The sequence below is a fragment of the Strix aluco genome, chromosome 2, assembly GCF_031877795.1.
Source record: "Strix aluco isolate bStrAlu1 chromosome 2, bStrAlu1.hap1, whole genome shotgun sequence".
NCBI lineage: Eukaryota > Metazoa > Chordata > Aves > Strigiformes > Strigidae > Strix > Strix aluco.
This window is the reverse complement of record NC_133932.1, coordinates 71,135,712-71,154,600: the sequence shown is the minus strand read 5'-3', so window position 1 is coordinate 71,154,600 and position 18,889 is coordinate 71,135,712. Positions and strand designations below refer to the sequence as shown.

Genomic DNA, 18,889 nt, shown 5'->3' with positions numbered 1-18,889 from the left:
TTTTTAACTAAACTTTCTCTTTTTCTTCTTTTCTCCTCCAAACTTAGTTTACGAGATGCTGGAATTGGATTTATTCTTGTCATAGATCGCAGACAGGACAAATGGACCTCTGTGAAAGCTTCCATACTACGGATAGCAGTGAGTACTGTTTTAAATTAACTCCTTAGAAAGATTTTCTGCGTTGAACCTTCCTTTTTTGAGTAGAAAAACAGCAAATATTTTATTTCTTCAACAAAATGTTAGCTGATAGATGATACACAAAGTATCCAGTAACTCTTTTGTATCCCAGCTGACTGGGACTAAGCATCATGTGTCTCTGATGTGCTTTTAATGCAGTTTGCAGCTCAGGACATCTTCCTGAGAAAGCACTTGGAGAGCGTGTGTACATGTGAATGTGTGTGGCATGCAGCTCTCCCAGGTGGGAACCAATATTTGCATGGACAGCCCATGTGTCCCACAGAACTTTGGGTCCACCTTTCACTATTCGAGTGAGCTTCCCCTTTAGGAAGAGATGAGGATGAGGATCCTGATTTAGTTTACCACCTGTGAAAGGAGTTCAGGTGTAAAAGCTGGTCTTGTGGAGTTCGAATTAAAACAAGGATTGCTTGTAAGCAAGAAAATCCTATGTACCTACTATGATCAATTAACAACATGCTGTTACTTTCAGTTTCCTTTATAATCAATATTTTTTAAATATGAAAACTAAGCTTTAGAGGGTTTGGGGGTTTTTTTACACAAGTAGGAAAAGACAGAATCATGTTTATCATGTGCTTATCCTACTATTGGTTTACTTTTTGGTTTTTTTTCTTGTTAGCCTTGCTTGAATTGTTAGTGTTGATAATCTTTTCAGTAAGTGCTGAACAACAGAACTGTAAATGTAGTTTCTTTAATTTTTAATGGCTGAAAATTTTTGTCTCTAAGATAAAAGTAAAATCAAAACAGTAAATGTCATTTTTGTGTAGCCCCTTTCTGACCAAAGTACTGTTTGTTTATTATAACTTAAAAGGTATTTATTTAAAGGTAATATATTACTCCCACTATATGACTTTTTGTGAATTAATATATAATGATATAACAGTCCCACAATACAACTTTTTCCACAATAAGTATGTTAGGAATGTTAAAATATTTAAAATATACCAAAATATTAGCAAAATCTGCTTTTGCGGCTCACTTTGGAATTTTGAGATGCAGCATTGAGCAGATTCCAGCAGTGGAAACTGAGAGTGGCATAATTTGGCGTGATTTAAAGAAAAAGGACTATATCTCTGGAGTTTTTGGATCTCTTTCAAAATTCAATGCTGTATTTTCTGTTCAAGGACAGATAAGTATTCCACAGATGTTTTTATTTACAAAATTGGGGTGGCAGGGAGTGGGGGGCAACTACAGACATGTTTCTTATAGCCATGCTATTAATGTTTATCGTAATGTTCCTCCAGTGTGTGTTATTTTGCCTAGAAGCACAATATACAGAACCTGAGTATCTATTCCCTGTGATAAAGGATCTATCATTGTAGTGATGGAGTTTGTGCCTAAGGGCTTTGCCTGGAAAAGGTGTTAAGTGCAGGGATGGGTTGCAGTGCTGTTGATGATGGGTTCTTTTCCTTTTTTCTTCTTTTCCCATTCTTCTGGGAGCTTTATTGAAAAGAGGAATTATGCTTCCTAGCTGAAGTCTAATCTGTTTGAGGCATGATCTTTATGTTTGTTTCTTCACTGAACTGGCTCAGCTTTGCCTTTGTATTGCATCTGTGGATGTATGTGACAGTCTTCCTCTTGGGCTTCAGCAATAGTTATAGAATTATAGAATGGTTTGGGTCAGAAGGGACCTTAAAGACCATCTGGTTCGAATCCCCCTGCCATGGGCAGGGACACCTTCCACTAGACCAGGTTGCTCAAAGACCTGTCCAACCTGGCCTAGTCACATCATCCCTGAACACTTGAAAATTTTGTCTTCCTATTTCAAAAAAAGATATAGTTAAAAATCATTGTTTGCTGTTGTCCACCATTTGTTTGCTATAATATTTGCCATAAATGAACTGCAAATACATTTCTGCTGTCTGTTTCTAAAGGATTTCTCTGGGTCCTATTGATGGACAAAGATTATTTTTTTTTAATGGCTCAAGGGTAACTGGAGGCCTAATTTCCATGTGTTTTGTTTTCCTAACAGTCAGAGTTATCTTTTGATGGCGATGAAGCATCTAAGTGTCATTTGGGCTGTCCAGATTGAACCTTATGTCTGAAAGCCTGGTATCCCTAGCAGTTTTGATTGCTAAAGCTTATTGCTGTGTGTGAGGATATGAGTCTCATGTTATTTAAGAAGAGTTTTGGCTGTTGGCTCGTTTGTTGTAGTTTCTGCAGCATCCTCCTTGCTGTCTTTCCTGATTTTTTTCTAATAGTCCTGAAAGGGTTGACCCTCTTGATCTGTGAAATCAGAGATGCCAGTGCAGGGTGCTGTAGCTGGAGCACTGCCCAACAGGAATATCCTGGCTTGAGCATCTGCCCATCACCAATATCCTGATGACTATAGGAAATGTATTTGTAAGCACTGAGCAGCTGCTAACCAGAAATTCATACTAGCACGTAATTTTTTTTATTACTATTTTATGTTATTTTCAAGACTCTCCATACACAAGTGTTTGGTTTGTACTAGTGGGTGTTGGAAATATGTTTTGAAACAAAACTAACAGAAAGAATTTTTGTTTCAGGCTGAAATTTATGTGGAAAATCTTTCTATATTATAAAAAATTTGTAGGCTTGATTTTTTTTTTTTTTTTTTTTTTTTCTTTGCTGTTAGGGATCATTTTTTTTCCTGAAACAGAAAATAAGCAATGATGAGCTGAATCTGTATTTCATGCTGATACTTTAAGGTTGCTATAGACAGTCAAGGCTGTGAAGGCAAGGTAAACTGATTTTTGCAGACATAGTGGAAGGTCAGCGTCTGCACCCTTCACCCAGGATGACTGCTGCTGAAACATGTGCGCGAGGTTGTCCTGAGCCAGTGCAGGAATGCAGACTCTGTGGCTTAAGAGACACTGCAAACAAGATTATTTTTTTATTTTTCCCCTGATTTAGCTAAAGTGAAATTATTAGCCTAGTGCAGTCAAGAATAGCATGTATTTGGAGGGTGCCTCATCCTGTCTGAGATAGGTGGGATGGATAACCTAGAGGTACTGTTGACTATGTAGAAAGCTTAGCTTTTATATGGCTATAAGTTGGACAGAATTCATCCCTACTGTGAGTCTCTAGGAAGAATCTGGCCTACTGGGATAGCCAGGCTGAGAGGTGGTGTTCTGGTAGAGATGCCAAAAGCCAAACTTTATGTTGCTAAGTCTTGGCAGTAAATTGTCACATATCTAGAGAGGCTGTTAAAAACTGAATGTTATTATAAGAAAAATATCAAAGTTAGGCATTGTAAATTGTTCACTCTTATAAGTTTTGTGCCCTGTCAGCTGCTGAGATTCTTCTACATTTGTATTATAATGTCCTGTTTTCAGTTAAACATGGTATACGGAGACATGCAAGACCTTACTGAACTTTTTAGCTCTTGTGGCTGAGCAAGTGGGTAGGCTCATGGAAATAAGGCATGATTCCTGAATCAGAGTGTAAGGAGGAGCAGTCACATAGGTTGGTGAAACTGCTCCGTATTGTCCCAACTGAAGTAGGGTGAATGACAAACACCAGACAAATTGATCCACTTTTCCATGCAGTCAAAAATTACTTTTTTTTCTTTCTTTTTTTTTTTTTTTAACTTTTTTCTCCTAGTGTTATCATACCCAAACAAACACTATTCAATCCACAGTTGTAGGAGCAAGACACATTACTAGTCAATGTGCTCTGGGGTTTCACACTGCTCTGTTCATAGTTCCAGTGTGTTTTCTTAAATAAATGAAGCCTGTATCATTACACTGTCTTTGTCTCAGTTGTCCTGTCATCATTGTCTTCCTCCATCTTGAGGGAAAGGTTGAAGTGTGAACTCAGCCTTTTAGTAAAACAAAACAGTGCACTTGCATCATTAAAAGTTCCACCATAGCCACCCATCAGTCTTATACTGAAAGTCCAGAGAAAATGAACTTCCCTAAACTTGGTGCTTAGGGAGTAACACATGTGCGCAACTGCTCTTGAAGGAGCAGTTGGTAGGAGGTCACTCAGGTGGTAGTGAGAAAACTTTATCCAGTTACAAAACTTTGCAGCCCTTTCTAAAAGTGACAGGAGTTTTATCAAAACTCTGGAAGAAGTTTGTTTTGTGATTTGCAACCTTTGACTAAGGATGTGTTGCATGCAGGTTTCATGCCTTCTGTTTTGGACTGCGTTGTCCAGAGCACTGTTTTTCTTAGCTCTTCATAAATCAAAATGCAGTCTTCGCTGTAACAGAGGCTTAGCCCATGAATTGCTTTGAACATTAGGGTCAAGACCTTTAGCTGACAGGAGGAGACCAAAAGCCGATGGAGAGACTGAAGTGCTAATACCAGCCTAAACCTTGCAGGAGCCAGGCAGTCCCATTTTTGTGCCATCTGGAGTCTTATCATTGGTTTTACATCCAAGGTGAGAAACAGTGAATTACAGTAATCCAACCTTGAGCTCTCTGGCCTCGTTTGTAGAGAGATGTTGAGCTTCGTAGTGAGTTGTTGATGAAGAAAGGATGGATTTAGTAAGTGATGCTGCATGAAAGGCACTATTTTGTTATGGATAGGTATTTCCCACTAGCCCAGGTTCTAGCTAGCTCTTTGTATCATGTCCTGAAAACTGTAAGGCCACTCAACAATTTGTATAGGTTAAGTTTGCAAAACCTGCTCTTCTTTCAGCCTCTAGTCATTTTTCTCATTTTTGCTTGGATTCAAAACAAGAACTTGACAATGTAATGAAGCTAGAACAGTATTTGTATTAATTTTGTGGCTATTGTGATTCCAGTAAATGATAAACTAAAAATGTTATTTTGAGATGCTGTATGGTTTTGTCTTATTGCTTTGGATGTTTTGAGAATATTACATGTGCAGGCACTTCTGCAGTTATCCTTGTATAGTCAGCTATTTTTCCTTTTTATTACATGGATTTTTAATACGTAAAGAGAGAGAGTAAATCACTTAAATTTTGAAAACAGGATCATAACATCACAAGCATTAAACCCAGAGCTAATGCAAAACAAAATGTTTTTAAAACTACAGACAGCTTCTCTGTCATTAATACTCTGTGAAGGAAAGTGATAATTGAGAATGTATGCAACTAACTTAATTTTACATTTTGCCCAAAACCCAGCTGGGTTCAGTCTCTGTAAATTCCTCGTTTCCAGAAACCTGAAGCATGCAGTGGAAAGCTCCTCATCCCCGAGAAGCAGAGCACTGAAAGCAGGCAGCTCAACCTGCTCCTGAGTATTTATTAACTATTTTCCTGGAGGATTTAAGGTAGCTCCTGTTTTGTCCAGCCAGTGAACGTTCTTCCCACATTCCAAGTTTGGGGTATTCATAGGGCAGCAAAGATCTCTGTGTATTGGAAAGTTTTGATTTTTAAGGGCTGTGCTGTGTATAAATATCTGGTTTGGTCAGATTTATTTCAAAGTGGATAACTACATGCACGTCTACAACTTTTTCTGTACTTTTGGAATCGGCACTGGCCTGATTGGATGGGGAAGTGAAGGAGATAAGCAGATAGAATACTAATCCCGTGACTGTCATGAAGTATCAAACAAGTGCCAATGCTGATACAAGTGAGACAAAGGAATATGGATTGGCAGGTGTGGTGGTTTAGGCCCTGCCAGGGTCTGAGACCACGCGGCCGCTGTCCCTTCCCCACAAAGGGAGTGAAATACAAAGGCCCGAGGCTGAGATAAGGAGAGGTTTAATACAACAGTGCAACAGCAACACAACAAACAGCAACAATAACAATAAGAGTAACAGTAATAACAATGAACAGAGCAAGATATGTACTGATACAGCAGTGTGAGAGAGAGATCGCACAACACACCCGTTCCCCGAATCTCCTGCGCTCCCACGCTTGGGCACCAAGAGGTGATGTCAGCATGGTGTTGAATAACCCGGCTAGAGCTTCCCCCCACTGCTGGGGAAACTTAACCCTATCCTAGCTAAACCAGGACAGACTAGAATAGAATAGGGACTACCCTTGTTTTCACAGAGGATACCTAAAACATGACCCCCGGTCTCTTTTGCATATGCATTAAATGAGTTAGTGCAATATTTGAGACAAGATATTGGGGGAGCAGTTAATTAATCTAGTAAAGAAAGACACTTTTGGAAAAAACAGTTTTCAAGTGCGCAAACCCTTCTTCAAGTCTCAGTGATGTTCATTGACTTCACTAAACAGTCCTTGAAAGCACTTTATGTCACTACTAAACATACATGAAAATTTTTTTGTGCTTAACATTTGGCACAGCACTATTGAGAAGTCATTGTTTGCTCTGTCTACTTAGCATACAATAGCTTCAAACAAAAATGCTGCTGGTCTGGAACGGAGATTTTGTTGTTGTTCTCTCGTGTTCAGGATGAAGTTGACTGGTTGATGAAGTTCACACATATCTAAGAACTGTCTCTTGCATCATATCATTGTCTCTGCAAGTCACCAGGGCTTTAGGGGGAAAAAAAAAAGTTAGGAAAATAGTAATATTTGGGCAGTGCAGATATAAGCTCAGATAAACTGGAATAGGTGGCAGAGGTCCAACATTGTTTACTGTAACAATCCTCCTTCTTGTTGTTTCACAAAGATCAATTTGCAGATTTGACTCCTAGCCACAACAAGCAGAGGAGGCATCATTTTTAAGACTTGGGGGTTTTCTGAAAAAAACAAAACCAAACAGGAAACATAGGAGACAGACTAGTGGAGGCAAGAATGGTATTGTAGACAAAGTTAGAGTAATCTAGAATTTGAGCTTTTGTTGAGACAGAGGGGAAACATCTGGCAAGCCTTGAATGGGAGTTAAAGTGATACAAGACTGTAGTGACTTCAACATGTCATTTCAGGTAGACGCACTGACATGGAGAATAATTCTAATGTGTGTTCTCTGTTTTCTTTGAATTGAACACTAATGAGACATCTTAATCTGGTCATGCAATTAAACTGTATTTCATAAGAGCTAATACACAGTTTATAAAAATTTACTATTGCGTTGCATTTGGCTACTACTGTTTGCTTCAGGAACAGCTTAAATATCATAGAATCACAGAATAACATCTTGGGTTGGTGTCACATCTCGCTCAGACGAGGGAGACAAGTGACTCAGATTTGCAAATCCCCAATGTAGCAGACAACAAGTCTCCAAGTCCAAGCATTTATTAACTACCCACAATGTACTAATTGAACACGATAATTGGCTAAGTATATAGCAAGTTGTGGCAAGCAATACAATATGCCTTGCATTTCTTAAGGGGAAAGGGAAAAGAGGGAGATAGAGGGAATGGGGAAATACAGATCACCGGTCTGGGTTTCTGCGCTGATCCTGCCAGCGAGGGTTCCAGGAGGCACAGGAGGCATCTGTCTTTTTCACTTACATCAGTCTTCTTCGCTTCACTGCACTCTCCAGGCTCCCCTTTTCTCCCCCCCCCCCCTGCCCACCCCCCCCTTGATTTATACACACTTTGCTTGGGTCCATCCCCTAGGTCGACCCACATACCTACATATCCCATGTACGGGGAGGGGTAAGGTGTTTCATGGGGTGATGTAATTAGCACAGTCATGTTAGCCTTCATTAGCATATTGAAGGGTGTTAACTTTAATATGCATTTTGTGGATAATGAAGCAAAGTTCATTCACCAGACAGATGGCCCTTGATATTTGTCCAGGTGCACCAGAGCAGAGCTGTCCCATCTCCAAAGGGCTCCCTCCTCCAGCTGCATCTTGTGTTATTCGGGCAGCCTTATCAGCTTCGACCTCCACAGAATGCACCCTGTGACTCATAGTTTTGTCTTGCGAGTGTTTGAGGCACTTCTTCGATCAGCCTCAACTTTTGCTTTCTCAGGCTGTTTTTCTTAGTTTCTCACAGGCCTGGTTTCTTGTCTCTCACAGTTGAGAAGGACCTTGAAAGATCACCTGGCCCAAACTTTCATGGGGAAAGGGAGCCTCAGTGAGATTATCTAGCACCCTGTCCAGTCACATCTTGGAAACCTCCAGTGATGGGGACTGTACCATGTCCCTGGGGAGGTTGTTCCAGTGAATGATTGCTCTCACTGTAAAAAAATTTCTTTCTTATATCAAGATGAAAATTCTCCTTGTGCAACTTGTACCCGTTGCCCCTTGTCCTCTCCACATGGCAACTTGTGAAGAGAGAGCCTCTGCCCTCTTTGTAGCCACCCTTTAGGTGGTGGCTGGAATGCTGTGATGAGCTCCCCACTGAGCCTTCTCCAGGGAGAAGAGACCAAACTCCTTCAGGCAGGTTCTCCAGCCCTTTGATCATCTTTGTGGTCCTCCTTCAGACCCTCTCCAGTCTGTCTGCATCTTTCTTGAATTGTGGGGACCAGAACTGGCCACAGTACTCCAGGTGCAGCCAGACAAGTGTTGAGTAGCATGGGATGATCATGTCTCTGACTCTGCTAGTAACGTCCTTGCGGATGCAGCCGGGATCCAGTTTACCTTTGCTGCAGCAGCGCACTGCTGGCTCGTGTTCAGCGTGTTGTCCGCCAGCACCCCCAGGTCCCTTTCAGGGTATTTTCTCTGAAATTCTGGAGTAAAAATCTAGACTACAGTCACAAAGTGTAAAAGTGAGAATTTAAAGTTAGAATGAAGACATTTATTACTTGTACATGTAACTTAAATTTACTGTTTGGTGTCTTTTATGCTTCATAATTTCAGGAAGTTGTGTGTTCCTAATGTATCTACTCAACTTGAAGCTAACAGGATAGACATTTCCCAGTATTCTGGGTAAGGCTAAATGGCTTGCAAACATGAGCTGCCAAAGGCAGTATGTCTGGATGTCATGTGGTGCGATGGATATCTCACATGAAGACCCCTTATCTTTCTCAAAAATGTGTTATCTAAAAAATACTTCTTGGAGCTTTTTCTTCTGAAATGTTGGCATTGCCATTGAACAAACTTCACATGGTGGAAGTTGAAGGAGAAAATTAACAGCTCAGACTCTGAACACTGCTGTTACAGGCACAAGATAAATTGACACATGTCTATTGAATGTGTGAAATGAGTAGACTACATGACTATCATTCTAAAAAGATTATTCAGGAGATTTAATTAAAAAAAATTGTCCATTCTTGTGCTGTTTCTTAGTATGGGTTAAATAATTTTCTTAAATAAATTTGCAATTGTCCTTTGTACAATAATTCAGAAAAAAAATGGTAAAAAATAATCTTTTCTTAACTTTTTCTTCTGAATACAGTGATGAATTTTCTATAAAAAGTTTTTCCTCTGATAACTGTGGGTTAGTAAGTCCACGGGGTGTACTACTTCTAGTACACAGAGAAAGATTGTTTACAGTGCAAGGATGGAGGAGCTGATGTGGGCACTCAGAATTATCTGAATTCTGTTCCCAGCCCTCAGACAGACTCCTTTGGAACTGGACCACCACGCTTTCTCAAAAATTTGGACATCACTGAAGTGGAGACAGACTGTAAAGCTCAAGCCTTTAAGGTTCCTCAATCAAATTGAGATCTCAGTTTTATACTGAATGTCTGGGAAACCACAATGAATCTGTGAAGTCTTCCACAAAAGTTTTTAACTACTCTTCTCTTTAGAAGTTTGTCATTTCTAGTGCTAAATATCTGAAACCCTTGGAAACCTCAAAATGAGTATTAAAATACTTTCCAACCTTCCAGGTACTAACAGTTTTACTAGGCATGGAAACAGCACAGCATGGAAACGGGTCCTTCAGCCAGTGTTTATTTTTTGGTTGGCTTTTTTTTGGTAGTAATTCAATTTTCTAGAAGTGTGACATAATTTCCAACAGTATAATGAAGAAAATTGCACACTTAATCATTATAATAATAATTTTTTTTAGTGAGCTTCACTGCCTCCCTACAGTGGAAATACTGAATAGGGGAGAAGACTTCATGATTTCAAGAATGGCTAAATGCCAAGTATGCAAACCTCTGCCACAGCAGAGGCTGATTTTTAGTAGTTCAGTGACATTTCTTTGCTTGCGTTCTTTCTTCTATTTTCCTCCTATCACTTGTAGAACTGGGAAAGATACATCAGACTGCTAGTTGGAAGCTGAGAATTATTATGTTTGATTTTTATTTTTGCCAGCAATATTAAAGCTTATGTCTAAGCTACTGCCTAAGAAATTCAGTCTTGGTGGCAACAGTTTGCATAGGCAGCTGGAAAGGCAGTATATGCACAAATTAGAAATGTGCTGTTAAGTGTTCAGACAGTAATGGAGGTTTCTCTTGGCACCCTCTATTAAAGAGAAGATAAGGTAACCGGGAAAGTACTGTTGAAAAAGTACTAAGCTACTGCTGTCTGTTCATTAGCCTCCTTGACTAGGATGCAATCTTAGCTGAAGAGTGGTACAAGCCAGCCCTGAAATACTCAATTCCAGAATAGATTTCTGTTTCCAAAGATGAGTAAATGTGTCGTTGAATGAAGCTCTTTGTGCAGGCCTTGCAAGTTTATAATTGGTCACCCCATTATGAGAGGCCTTTGATACGGTTAGTTTGTGGTTTAAGAGGGTCTTCTCCTTGTTCAAAAATATCTTCTGGAGCCGAGACACAGAAAATAACAGACTAAACTTGTTCTGCAGGCATCTTTCCCAGGAAACCTGCAACTAGTCCTCGTTCTGCGCCCAACAGGGTTTTTTCATCGAGCTCTGTCGGATATTGCTTTCAAATTCAACAAAGATGAGTTTAAAATGAAAGTACCTGTAAGTATCCGCTGTTTTCACTTTACTGTCAGGAATCTGTTAAAGTAATTAATGTAGCCAGTGAGAACCAAAAAAATACCAATAAAAAGCCATGCTTAAAGGCAGTTACAGCAATTTTGGCTAATTCATGATGGTTTATTCTTGAAAGAATATGTGAATTTTGAGGCAAATTATTGATTATACTTTTGCTTGTAAATGTACAGCATTTATATTTTAAAATAAACTTTGAAACTATATGAGCTAAAGATATACAAGTTATTCTACTTATCAGATGTAAATTTCAAGGGTGAAAGATAGTCTTTAAGGCACTCTTCCCCCACCCCTCGTTTATTTTGGAGAATCAGTCCTTACATGCCAAATCCATGGAGATGCTACCGTTCTCTCCCACAGATCCAGGATAACAAGGGCAAATGAACAAGAAATGAATGTTGCTCTTGGAAAATAGCCATGTATGGTTTATCAAGATAAAAAACCCTGGTGGTGTAATTTATGTTGTATAATCCATAAGCTTTTTTTTTTAATATGCCTGATGCTCATGCTCACATGCAGTTACTTACATTTGCATCGTCTTCAAATGAAACAACTGTTCAGTTTGGTTTTCTATACCCAAAGTAAATAGTTGCGTCACTTGCTCCTCTATTAAACTGAATTTTCTCTATCAGAGCCTGAAGGATGGGCCTTAGAATCCTTAACAAGGGACTTTTTGCCACTGATCATGTTCACTTTTTTCTTTGCTGCTGCAGATCATAATGCTGGGCTCAGTATCAGAACTGCAGGGTTACATTGATAAAACACAATTAACAGAAGATCTTGGTGGCACCCTGGATTACTGCCATAACAGATGGCTGTCCCGTCGCACTGTAAGTCTTAGGTTTTGTTTTAACTTTTCAGTTTAATGAACCCTTCTGTCTTATACTCTGTCATTTATAAAACAGATTCCAAGTGATGCAAGTTGACTTCCCTGGAGTGAGAAGATGTTCCCAATGGTACTTAGTCATCTTAGAGAAATAATATGAGTAATAATTTGGGAGTGGTTTTCTGAACACTTGGAGCAAAGGAACTACAGTGTATTATTGTGTTGAGATTTATTGTTTTTGCTACAAGAAAGAAAAAGCACAAGTTGTAAAATAACTCCAGATTATAAAAATATGAGGAAGATACACCTGATACGAGCCTAGGAAAAATAGACAATTACGGAATTAATGGTGACGGTATCTATTGCTTGCAAAATTATACTTTAACTATTTTTTAGTCTTGTAATTCATATGCTCGGGTTTGTTTTGAGAGTTGTAGTTTGTGTGTATGTGTGTGTCTGTACATATGCATGTGATGAGCATGAAACATCTTTAATGGTTTTTATTCCAAAAGGCTATAGAAGGTTTCGCCCAAAAGGTTAAGCAAACAGCTCAGATTCTTCAGTCCTTTGGGACTGAGCTGGCTGAAACAGAACTACCAAATGATGTGCAGTCAACCAGCTCCCTTCTTGCAACACACACAGAAAAGAAGGACAAAATGAAGGTATGTAGTTTTTGTAAAGATGCTGTCTTCTAGTTAAACTGGGTTTTAATTTATAGCTAATAATGTTAATAGAAAATCTGGAGTATGTTAATAGACAGTAATAATGCAAACCATTGAAATCTTATTGAACTTGTTTTGCTTGGTTTGATGTTAAAAAATTCTTTTTGCATTCAAAGATGACATTTCTTGAGACTAAGTTTATGTATGTACAAATGTGTAATGATTTGTATGTGGAAACAAATTCCTTTGTAAGTAGTGGTGTATTTAATTTGTAGTTTTGTTTGCAGCAAGAAATTTGATTGTATTTGCATGCATATGAAAATATATGACCTCTTGAAGAATGGACAAATGTTCTTTCAAATTAGTTTAAATGAAAACTCTTTGTGGATTTCAACACTGTACCTCTAATACTTTTGAGATATTTATAGCCTAAGGAGACACTATAGGTATCATGAAATTCAACTCAGTTACACTGGGGTCTTTTAAGATGGTAAATGTAGAAGCTGACATCTAGCATTTACTGTCTGTTGTCAAACATTGCTTTTAATCAAACTATGCTTGCTCTATTGCTATTAAAGCAAAATTCTTTTTCCAGTTTGGTGCCGTGTGAAGTCTGCTTAAAAAAACAAGACACAACTACAGTGTGGGGGGTTTTTGTTTTGTTTTGTAGGAGGATATCAGGTTAGCAGTAGAACAGGGAGATGATATCCTTGGAAGTATTACAAAACCAGTTACTGAGAATCCTGAATACAAACTGAATCAAGATCAGCTAGACAATCAAACAACAGTAGAAAGGTGAGAGGAGCGAAATACTGAACGTGCTGCTTGTCTGGGTTTCTTGACCCCTCCCTAGCTCTTTTACTTAGTTCCATCTGCATGCTTAGCAAATAAGCAAATGTTACAATGTCAGCGTACTTTCAGAAACAACTCCTCTGTTGTCAGATCTAGTCTTGAGCAAAGTAAACCCCTGATGTCCATTACTGGGTCACCTGGCTGTAAGGAAATAGGGGATGGGGTTTGAGTTCTGCTACCAACAAAGTAACACCATTCTTTTTTCCTTTTTGTCAGATTTGGACTATACAGTTGAGCAGCTTCTCCTTATTTTAAAGAATATCACAGCTTTGTTTAGAGACTAAAGTGCAATCCAAGGAAATTTTGCCGCTGTAGGGAAAGCAGGAGAGGGGAGACAGAAGTGGTATCTTTTTGCTAGATTTATCCACTTTGGTTAAGTTCTTTTGAATTGAAGTGGGAGATTTCTTTTTCTTTAAACCTGCCAAAAAGTGCTTCTAACATTGCTAATATCTTATCAATGGCATTAGTAGCCTTTAAAGGGCTACTAGAGAGTACACTGCTCTTGAAGTATCTATGCACAAACTTCTTATATGCTTCCTTCGGGCATATAAGTAACAGATGTTTTTTCCTTTGCTCCCCACCCACCACCCCCTGTGAAATTACTGCCAGGTTTGAAGACATTATATCACCATAACACAGATGTAAATTTGCACAAAGCTATGAAAGCATAGCTAAATTCCCACAGGCAGTATTCTGCATTCTTTTTTTGTCTGTCATTCTGTGTTTCTGTGACACTCAGGCTGACTTTTCTTTCCAAACAACTGTCCATTCCAATCCACAATGCTTGGCAGAAGTCACTTTTTTTTGGTCGTTGTTGCTATCAACTATCCGAAGGACAATCGGGGTGGGGGTTGCTAATTTATCCAAAATGTTCCCCCTCAATACAATATCTGACGGAAGTTGGAACAAACTCTGTGTGTCCACCTTCTTTCTTATCAGTTTTAACTTGTAAATTCAGGGTTCTTTTCTTGCTGTTGAAGACAAAATTTCATTAAAATGCTGTTGTATGGCCTTCCCTGGATGTAGCTTAGGTACAGCGAAGCACACTGTAAAGAGAAGTCCATAGGATACCATACTGTCAAGTGCAATATTGGAAGATAAGTTGAAAAGTAAAAGTTTTAAGGCATTTGCCAAAGTTATAATAGAAGGCTCTTTTCATTGCAGTACTGCTGTATGCTTGCCTGTGATATTTAAGTAGTAACTCTGCTCAGAAGAGGAGGAGCAATGACCAAAGTTTATTACGAGCCTTGCTCCCAGGAATGAAATGTAAGGGCAGCTGGCTGGTCACAGCAGTACAAGTTTCTGCCTTCATTTTTCCTTATAGCCCAAGGCTTGGGTTCCTCTGGGTCCTAGCCCACACACATTTGCTTATTTTATTTATGTTTGTTAGCCCCAACTACCTGTGTCCCCAGGCCAGAGCTGAGAAGTAGTATGTGCAGCAGCTAGCTTCAAATCAGCACTTGCCAATTTTTCAGAACTTAATGTTTGTGTTGGGTTTCAGTTTTACATCAGTGTTATTCTAGGAAACAATTCTGTGCAATACTCAAAAAATTTCCTGTATCCAGTTTATTTTTTCTGGAAAATATTGCTTTGGGGAGGCTTTTTGTTTACTGTGGAAGATTGTATTGTTCCTTGAAGGTTGCACCCATCATTCTTACAATATTTTTTTTTAAAGGCTTCTGGCTCAATTACATGAAACTGAGACTGCCTTTGATGAGTTTTGGATTAAGCATCAGCAAAAACTTGAGCAGTGTCTGCGCCTTCGGAATTTTGAACAGAATTTCAGAGAGGTGAGAACTTCTTGGTGGAAGTCAATATTTGGTAATATAGAAATGATTCAGAAGAAAATACTTCCCCCTCTTGTTTTTGCAGCTCTTGTGTGTGGTTGAAAGCTTTCTCCAACCTTTTTCTTGTACGTGTCCTTACTTGACATACTGCTGTCTTTACTACCTTGAATACTTGCCTATAGAGACATAATAGCTTTTCTTCTGCAGTCTTATGATTTATTTTTTTTCCATGGGCCCAGCAGCATATAAGCATTCAAAAACTCCTTTGAAACCTGTTCTCCACCACAGAAGCATAATATGCTGGCTCAAATCCTTTCATCTTGCCAATAGGCCCTTTTATGGAACCAAGATTTACCTAAACCTTCTGGCTGAAACTTTGTAAAAGTCTCCAACACTGTGGGTGGGAAGTTGCAACCACACTGTTAGAAGCTGGGTGGAGGCTGAACTACAATTTTTACAGCCAGTTTCTGATCTCATGTTAGTTTAACTCATATGCTTGATGGCACCTACAGTCTCTTTACGCTGGTGTAGCTGATCTCAGACCATGGCCCCTGTGTCTCCATGGAAGCAACACTTGGGAACCCTCTTACAAGTGTGTGTCTGTCTGTATGTCTGTCTCTCAACCAATTGTTAGGGTGAGGACCTCTCTGTCACGTTTTGCTGTTTACGTTAATGTTGCTGTATATTATTGTCATCTGGTAAAAGCAAGATCATAAAGGTTTCCCAAGCATTAATTTTTCTGCAATTTTTTTGTTCAGTACCAGGAAACAGGATTACTTCACTGCCTTTACATTGCATTTGTTTTCATTTTGAATTGAGAGTAAATGTAGGCTGACAAAAAAAGTGATCTGTCTCTGTGCCCCAGTAACCCCATAATGTGAGTCACCTGACTGGAAATAGTGGTTATCACCTATTTAACAGATGGGTCTCCAGAGAAGTGGAATCATCTTCATTGATATATAGCTGTGTCTCATTTCAGGTCAAAGCAGCTTTGGATATTGTGTCTGAGAGACTGTCTGCTTTCACAGATGTGGGAAACAGCTGTTCACATGTGGAGCATATTTTGAAAGATCTTGCCAACTTTGAAGAAAAATCATGTGTAAGAACTCTGCAAGTCTCCTTAATTTCTAGTATGACAATGCATCTTGGGGGGGAAATGGTATTTGGTTATTGAGGATACCTTATGAGCAGAGCTTAAGCTGACAACAGGGCAAAATCAGTGTCTCAAGTAATGTGCAGAAGGAATTTGGAATAAAGTCCTTAACCATTGGAGCCAGCCCAGTTCTCAGGCATCCCTCAATAAAGAGAAGAGTGACCAGTCACAAAGTTGGTGTGACCAGTTCATGGAAGATTACATGAAGTGTCTGCATAGCCAAGTTCTGCACTTAGTGATCAAGGGGCCACTTCCATTCCTACTAAAGCCACTTATTTCATTAAATCTCAAAAATGGGAAAGCTGTGTATTGAATTACAATATGTTAAAAGATCACCAACAGAAACATACACTCTGAACAATGTAGAAAGGAAATCTTATTATGATCTGTGCTTCTCAATAAAATATATAGCTCTATAAGTGAGGTCGTTGCTCTTGAGGCTGAGGTGCCGGAGTTAGGTATTTTTTTTATTTGGGTTCAGATTGCTGCTGTACTCCAAATTGCATGCATACGCACACAAAAATGCTGCTGAATAACTAAGGCATAAAGACAATAGTGGTTCCTTCACAGGGAGGCATATGTGTAAACTCATTAATAATGTTTCTGAAGTACTCTGATACAATAAAGAAGTTCTTGGGCATCTGGGAAGACAGGAAATCACTTTGATTTATTAAGCAAGGCAGCTGTTAACTAAAGAGATTATCAAGGTGTATTTTACTGCATAACAACAAACGGTATAATTTTTCATATTTTTCATGGATGTTAATCCAAGGAAATATATACCTAAATGAATGCTTGCTTTCTTAGGAAACTATAGCAAGAGCCAGAATGCTAGCCTCCGAGGGTGATGCTTTTATTCAAAGCAATCATTATGCTGTAGACTCCATTATTCCAAAGTGCAGTGAACTTCATCATCTCTGTGATGCCTTCACTACTGAGACAGAACGGAGGAGGAATCTTCTTAACAAATCTCTAGAACTGCATGGCTTACTAGAAAAGGTAAATTTTGTGTGGTAAATTTTGTATGTTTCCCATCTTGTTTGCTAAAACCTCAGTCAACCAGATGTCGTAATGGCAAGTAAAAATATCTGGGTGTGCTGCAAGTTTTCTCCTTAAATAGCTGAATACATCACAAGTAGGGGTATGAAATGTTTTAGACCTCTTAATGTTTGATGCTGATACTGGTGCATTCTGAGCTTGTTCTTTTCTCTGTTCCTAGTCTATGAAGTGGTGCGATGAAGGAATTTATCTGCTAGCTTCGCAGCCAGTAGATAAGTGTCAGTCTCAGGATGGTGCCGAATCAGCTTTACAGGAGATCGAGAAGTTCCTGGACACTGGTGCAGGCAATAAAATCAAGGAGTTGAATAAAATTTACAGAGAGTATGCACACATCCTTAATGAGGACCTAAAGGTACCAGAAGACATTTATGTGTATCTATGTGTGATTCGTTAATTTAGAATTGCTCTCTTGCATGGCCATTGATAAAGCTAAATAGTCAGTGCTAAGAGTTATACCTGGGAACTGGAAAGCCAACACATTTCCTTACCTGAGGTGCTAGTTCTGTCATATCTTTGAATAAGCATCAAGGGCTTCAGAGCCTTTTAATGACTACTTCAATTTTTCAGAGAGTAGGATTGCTTTTAAAAAAAATTCTTCCAAGTGAGTATATGAAATAGCTTTTTTTTTATGTAGCAAAAATGTGCCCATCCTTGATAATTTGTATGACTTCTGCTTTGTAACTGCTTTTTTCTCTTAGAACTTGAGAATATGTCCCTTTTCGTCTTGGTTGATCTCTTCATGTAGCAGAACCATTAGACACTGTCAAAAAAACTTCTTTTTTTTTTTTTTTTTTTAAATTGAAACCTGAACCCCATTGGTTTCTCTACAGCAAGCGCACAAAATGTTTTATGAAGTGATGTTCCAATGTACTAAATGACTGTGAATTATGCCTTGTTAGGAGTGAAGAGTAGGGTAATATTTTTATATGTGCTATAAAAACAATCACAATTTCAAATCAATGTGCTGTAAATGGCAGTGTAGCTTGTTGATAGGTCTCTGACAGGGATTTTTTTTATTTCTGTGGCAATGGTAGGAGCATGTACAAAAAGTTTTCCAGAAGCAAGAAAGTATGGAAGAAATGTTTCAAAAGAGACAAGTAAGTCTTAAGAAACTGGCAGCTAAGCAGACACGTCCTGTTCAGCCAGTTGCACCAAGACCTGAAGCCTTTGTAAAATCTCCTTGTACCTCCCCAGGTAAGTAACTGTAGTAGCCTTTAACTAATTTTTTGTGCTATGCTGAGAAACTTAAGTAAACTTTCAGCTGTAATTTGTGGTTACACAGACATCTGTGTCAGATCTGCTCAAGTTCTAACTGCTGTTTGATTCTGGTTTACATGCTTAGGTCTTCAAAGAGAATACGTATCCAACTCAGAAGGCAGTGCGCTTCGGAGGGTAAACTACAGAAAAGGAAAGGTAATTTTTTTCTTTACGCTTTTCGTGCCCGTATTTCTTGAGACAGTCATAATACAATGGAATGTCTAGGAATTTCAAGATGAATGAGGTAGTTCCACTAAAAAAGTGATGATATTGCCCCTATCAAAGTAATTCTGGTGACACAGTCATGTGGTTTAAATAGAGGCTGCTTTGTCGCTGGGCTGGGTATGAGGGAAGGTAAAGTAAATAGTTGCCTATATTAGGAAAAATGTTAGGGACAGCAAAATATAAAATCTATGAACAGGAAATATTTGTTATTTGCCAGTAGTAATTGGC

The 18,889-nt window shown here is 38.8% G+C and overlaps 1 protein-coding gene across 17 annotated transcripts in view; it reads left to right on the top strand.

Annotated features, from left to right (window-relative positions):
* MCF2L (MCF.2 cell line derived transforming sequence like) overlaps positions 1-18,889 on the top strand; it is a 134,404-nt gene that overhangs the window by 93,140 nt on the left and 22,375 nt on the right. For all 17 annotated transcript variants that reach the window (XR_012621997.1, XM_074815256.1, XM_074815251.1 and 14 more), the window contains 11 exons: positions 48-138; positions 10,691-10,810; positions 11,554-11,670; positions 12,179-12,328; positions 12,999-13,123; positions 14,856-14,970; positions 15,947-16,066; positions 16,928-17,119; positions 17,340-17,531; positions 18,214-18,373; positions 18,522-18,592. Coding sequence is in view for 16 of the 17 variants with exons in the window: in XM_074815256.1 (XP_074671357.1) it covers positions 48-138; positions 10,691-10,810; positions 11,554-11,670; positions 12,179-12,328; positions 12,999-13,123; positions 14,856-14,970; positions 15,947-16,066; positions 16,928-17,119; positions 17,340-17,531; positions 18,214-18,373; positions 18,522-18,592 (1,453 nt within the window). In the remaining variant the exon portion in view is untranslated. The remainder of the gene's footprint in view (positions 1-47; positions 139-10,690; positions 10,811-11,553; positions 11,671-12,178; positions 12,329-12,998; positions 13,124-14,855; positions 14,971-15,946; positions 16,067-16,927; positions 17,120-17,339; positions 17,532-18,213; positions 18,374-18,521; positions 18,593-18,889) is intronic.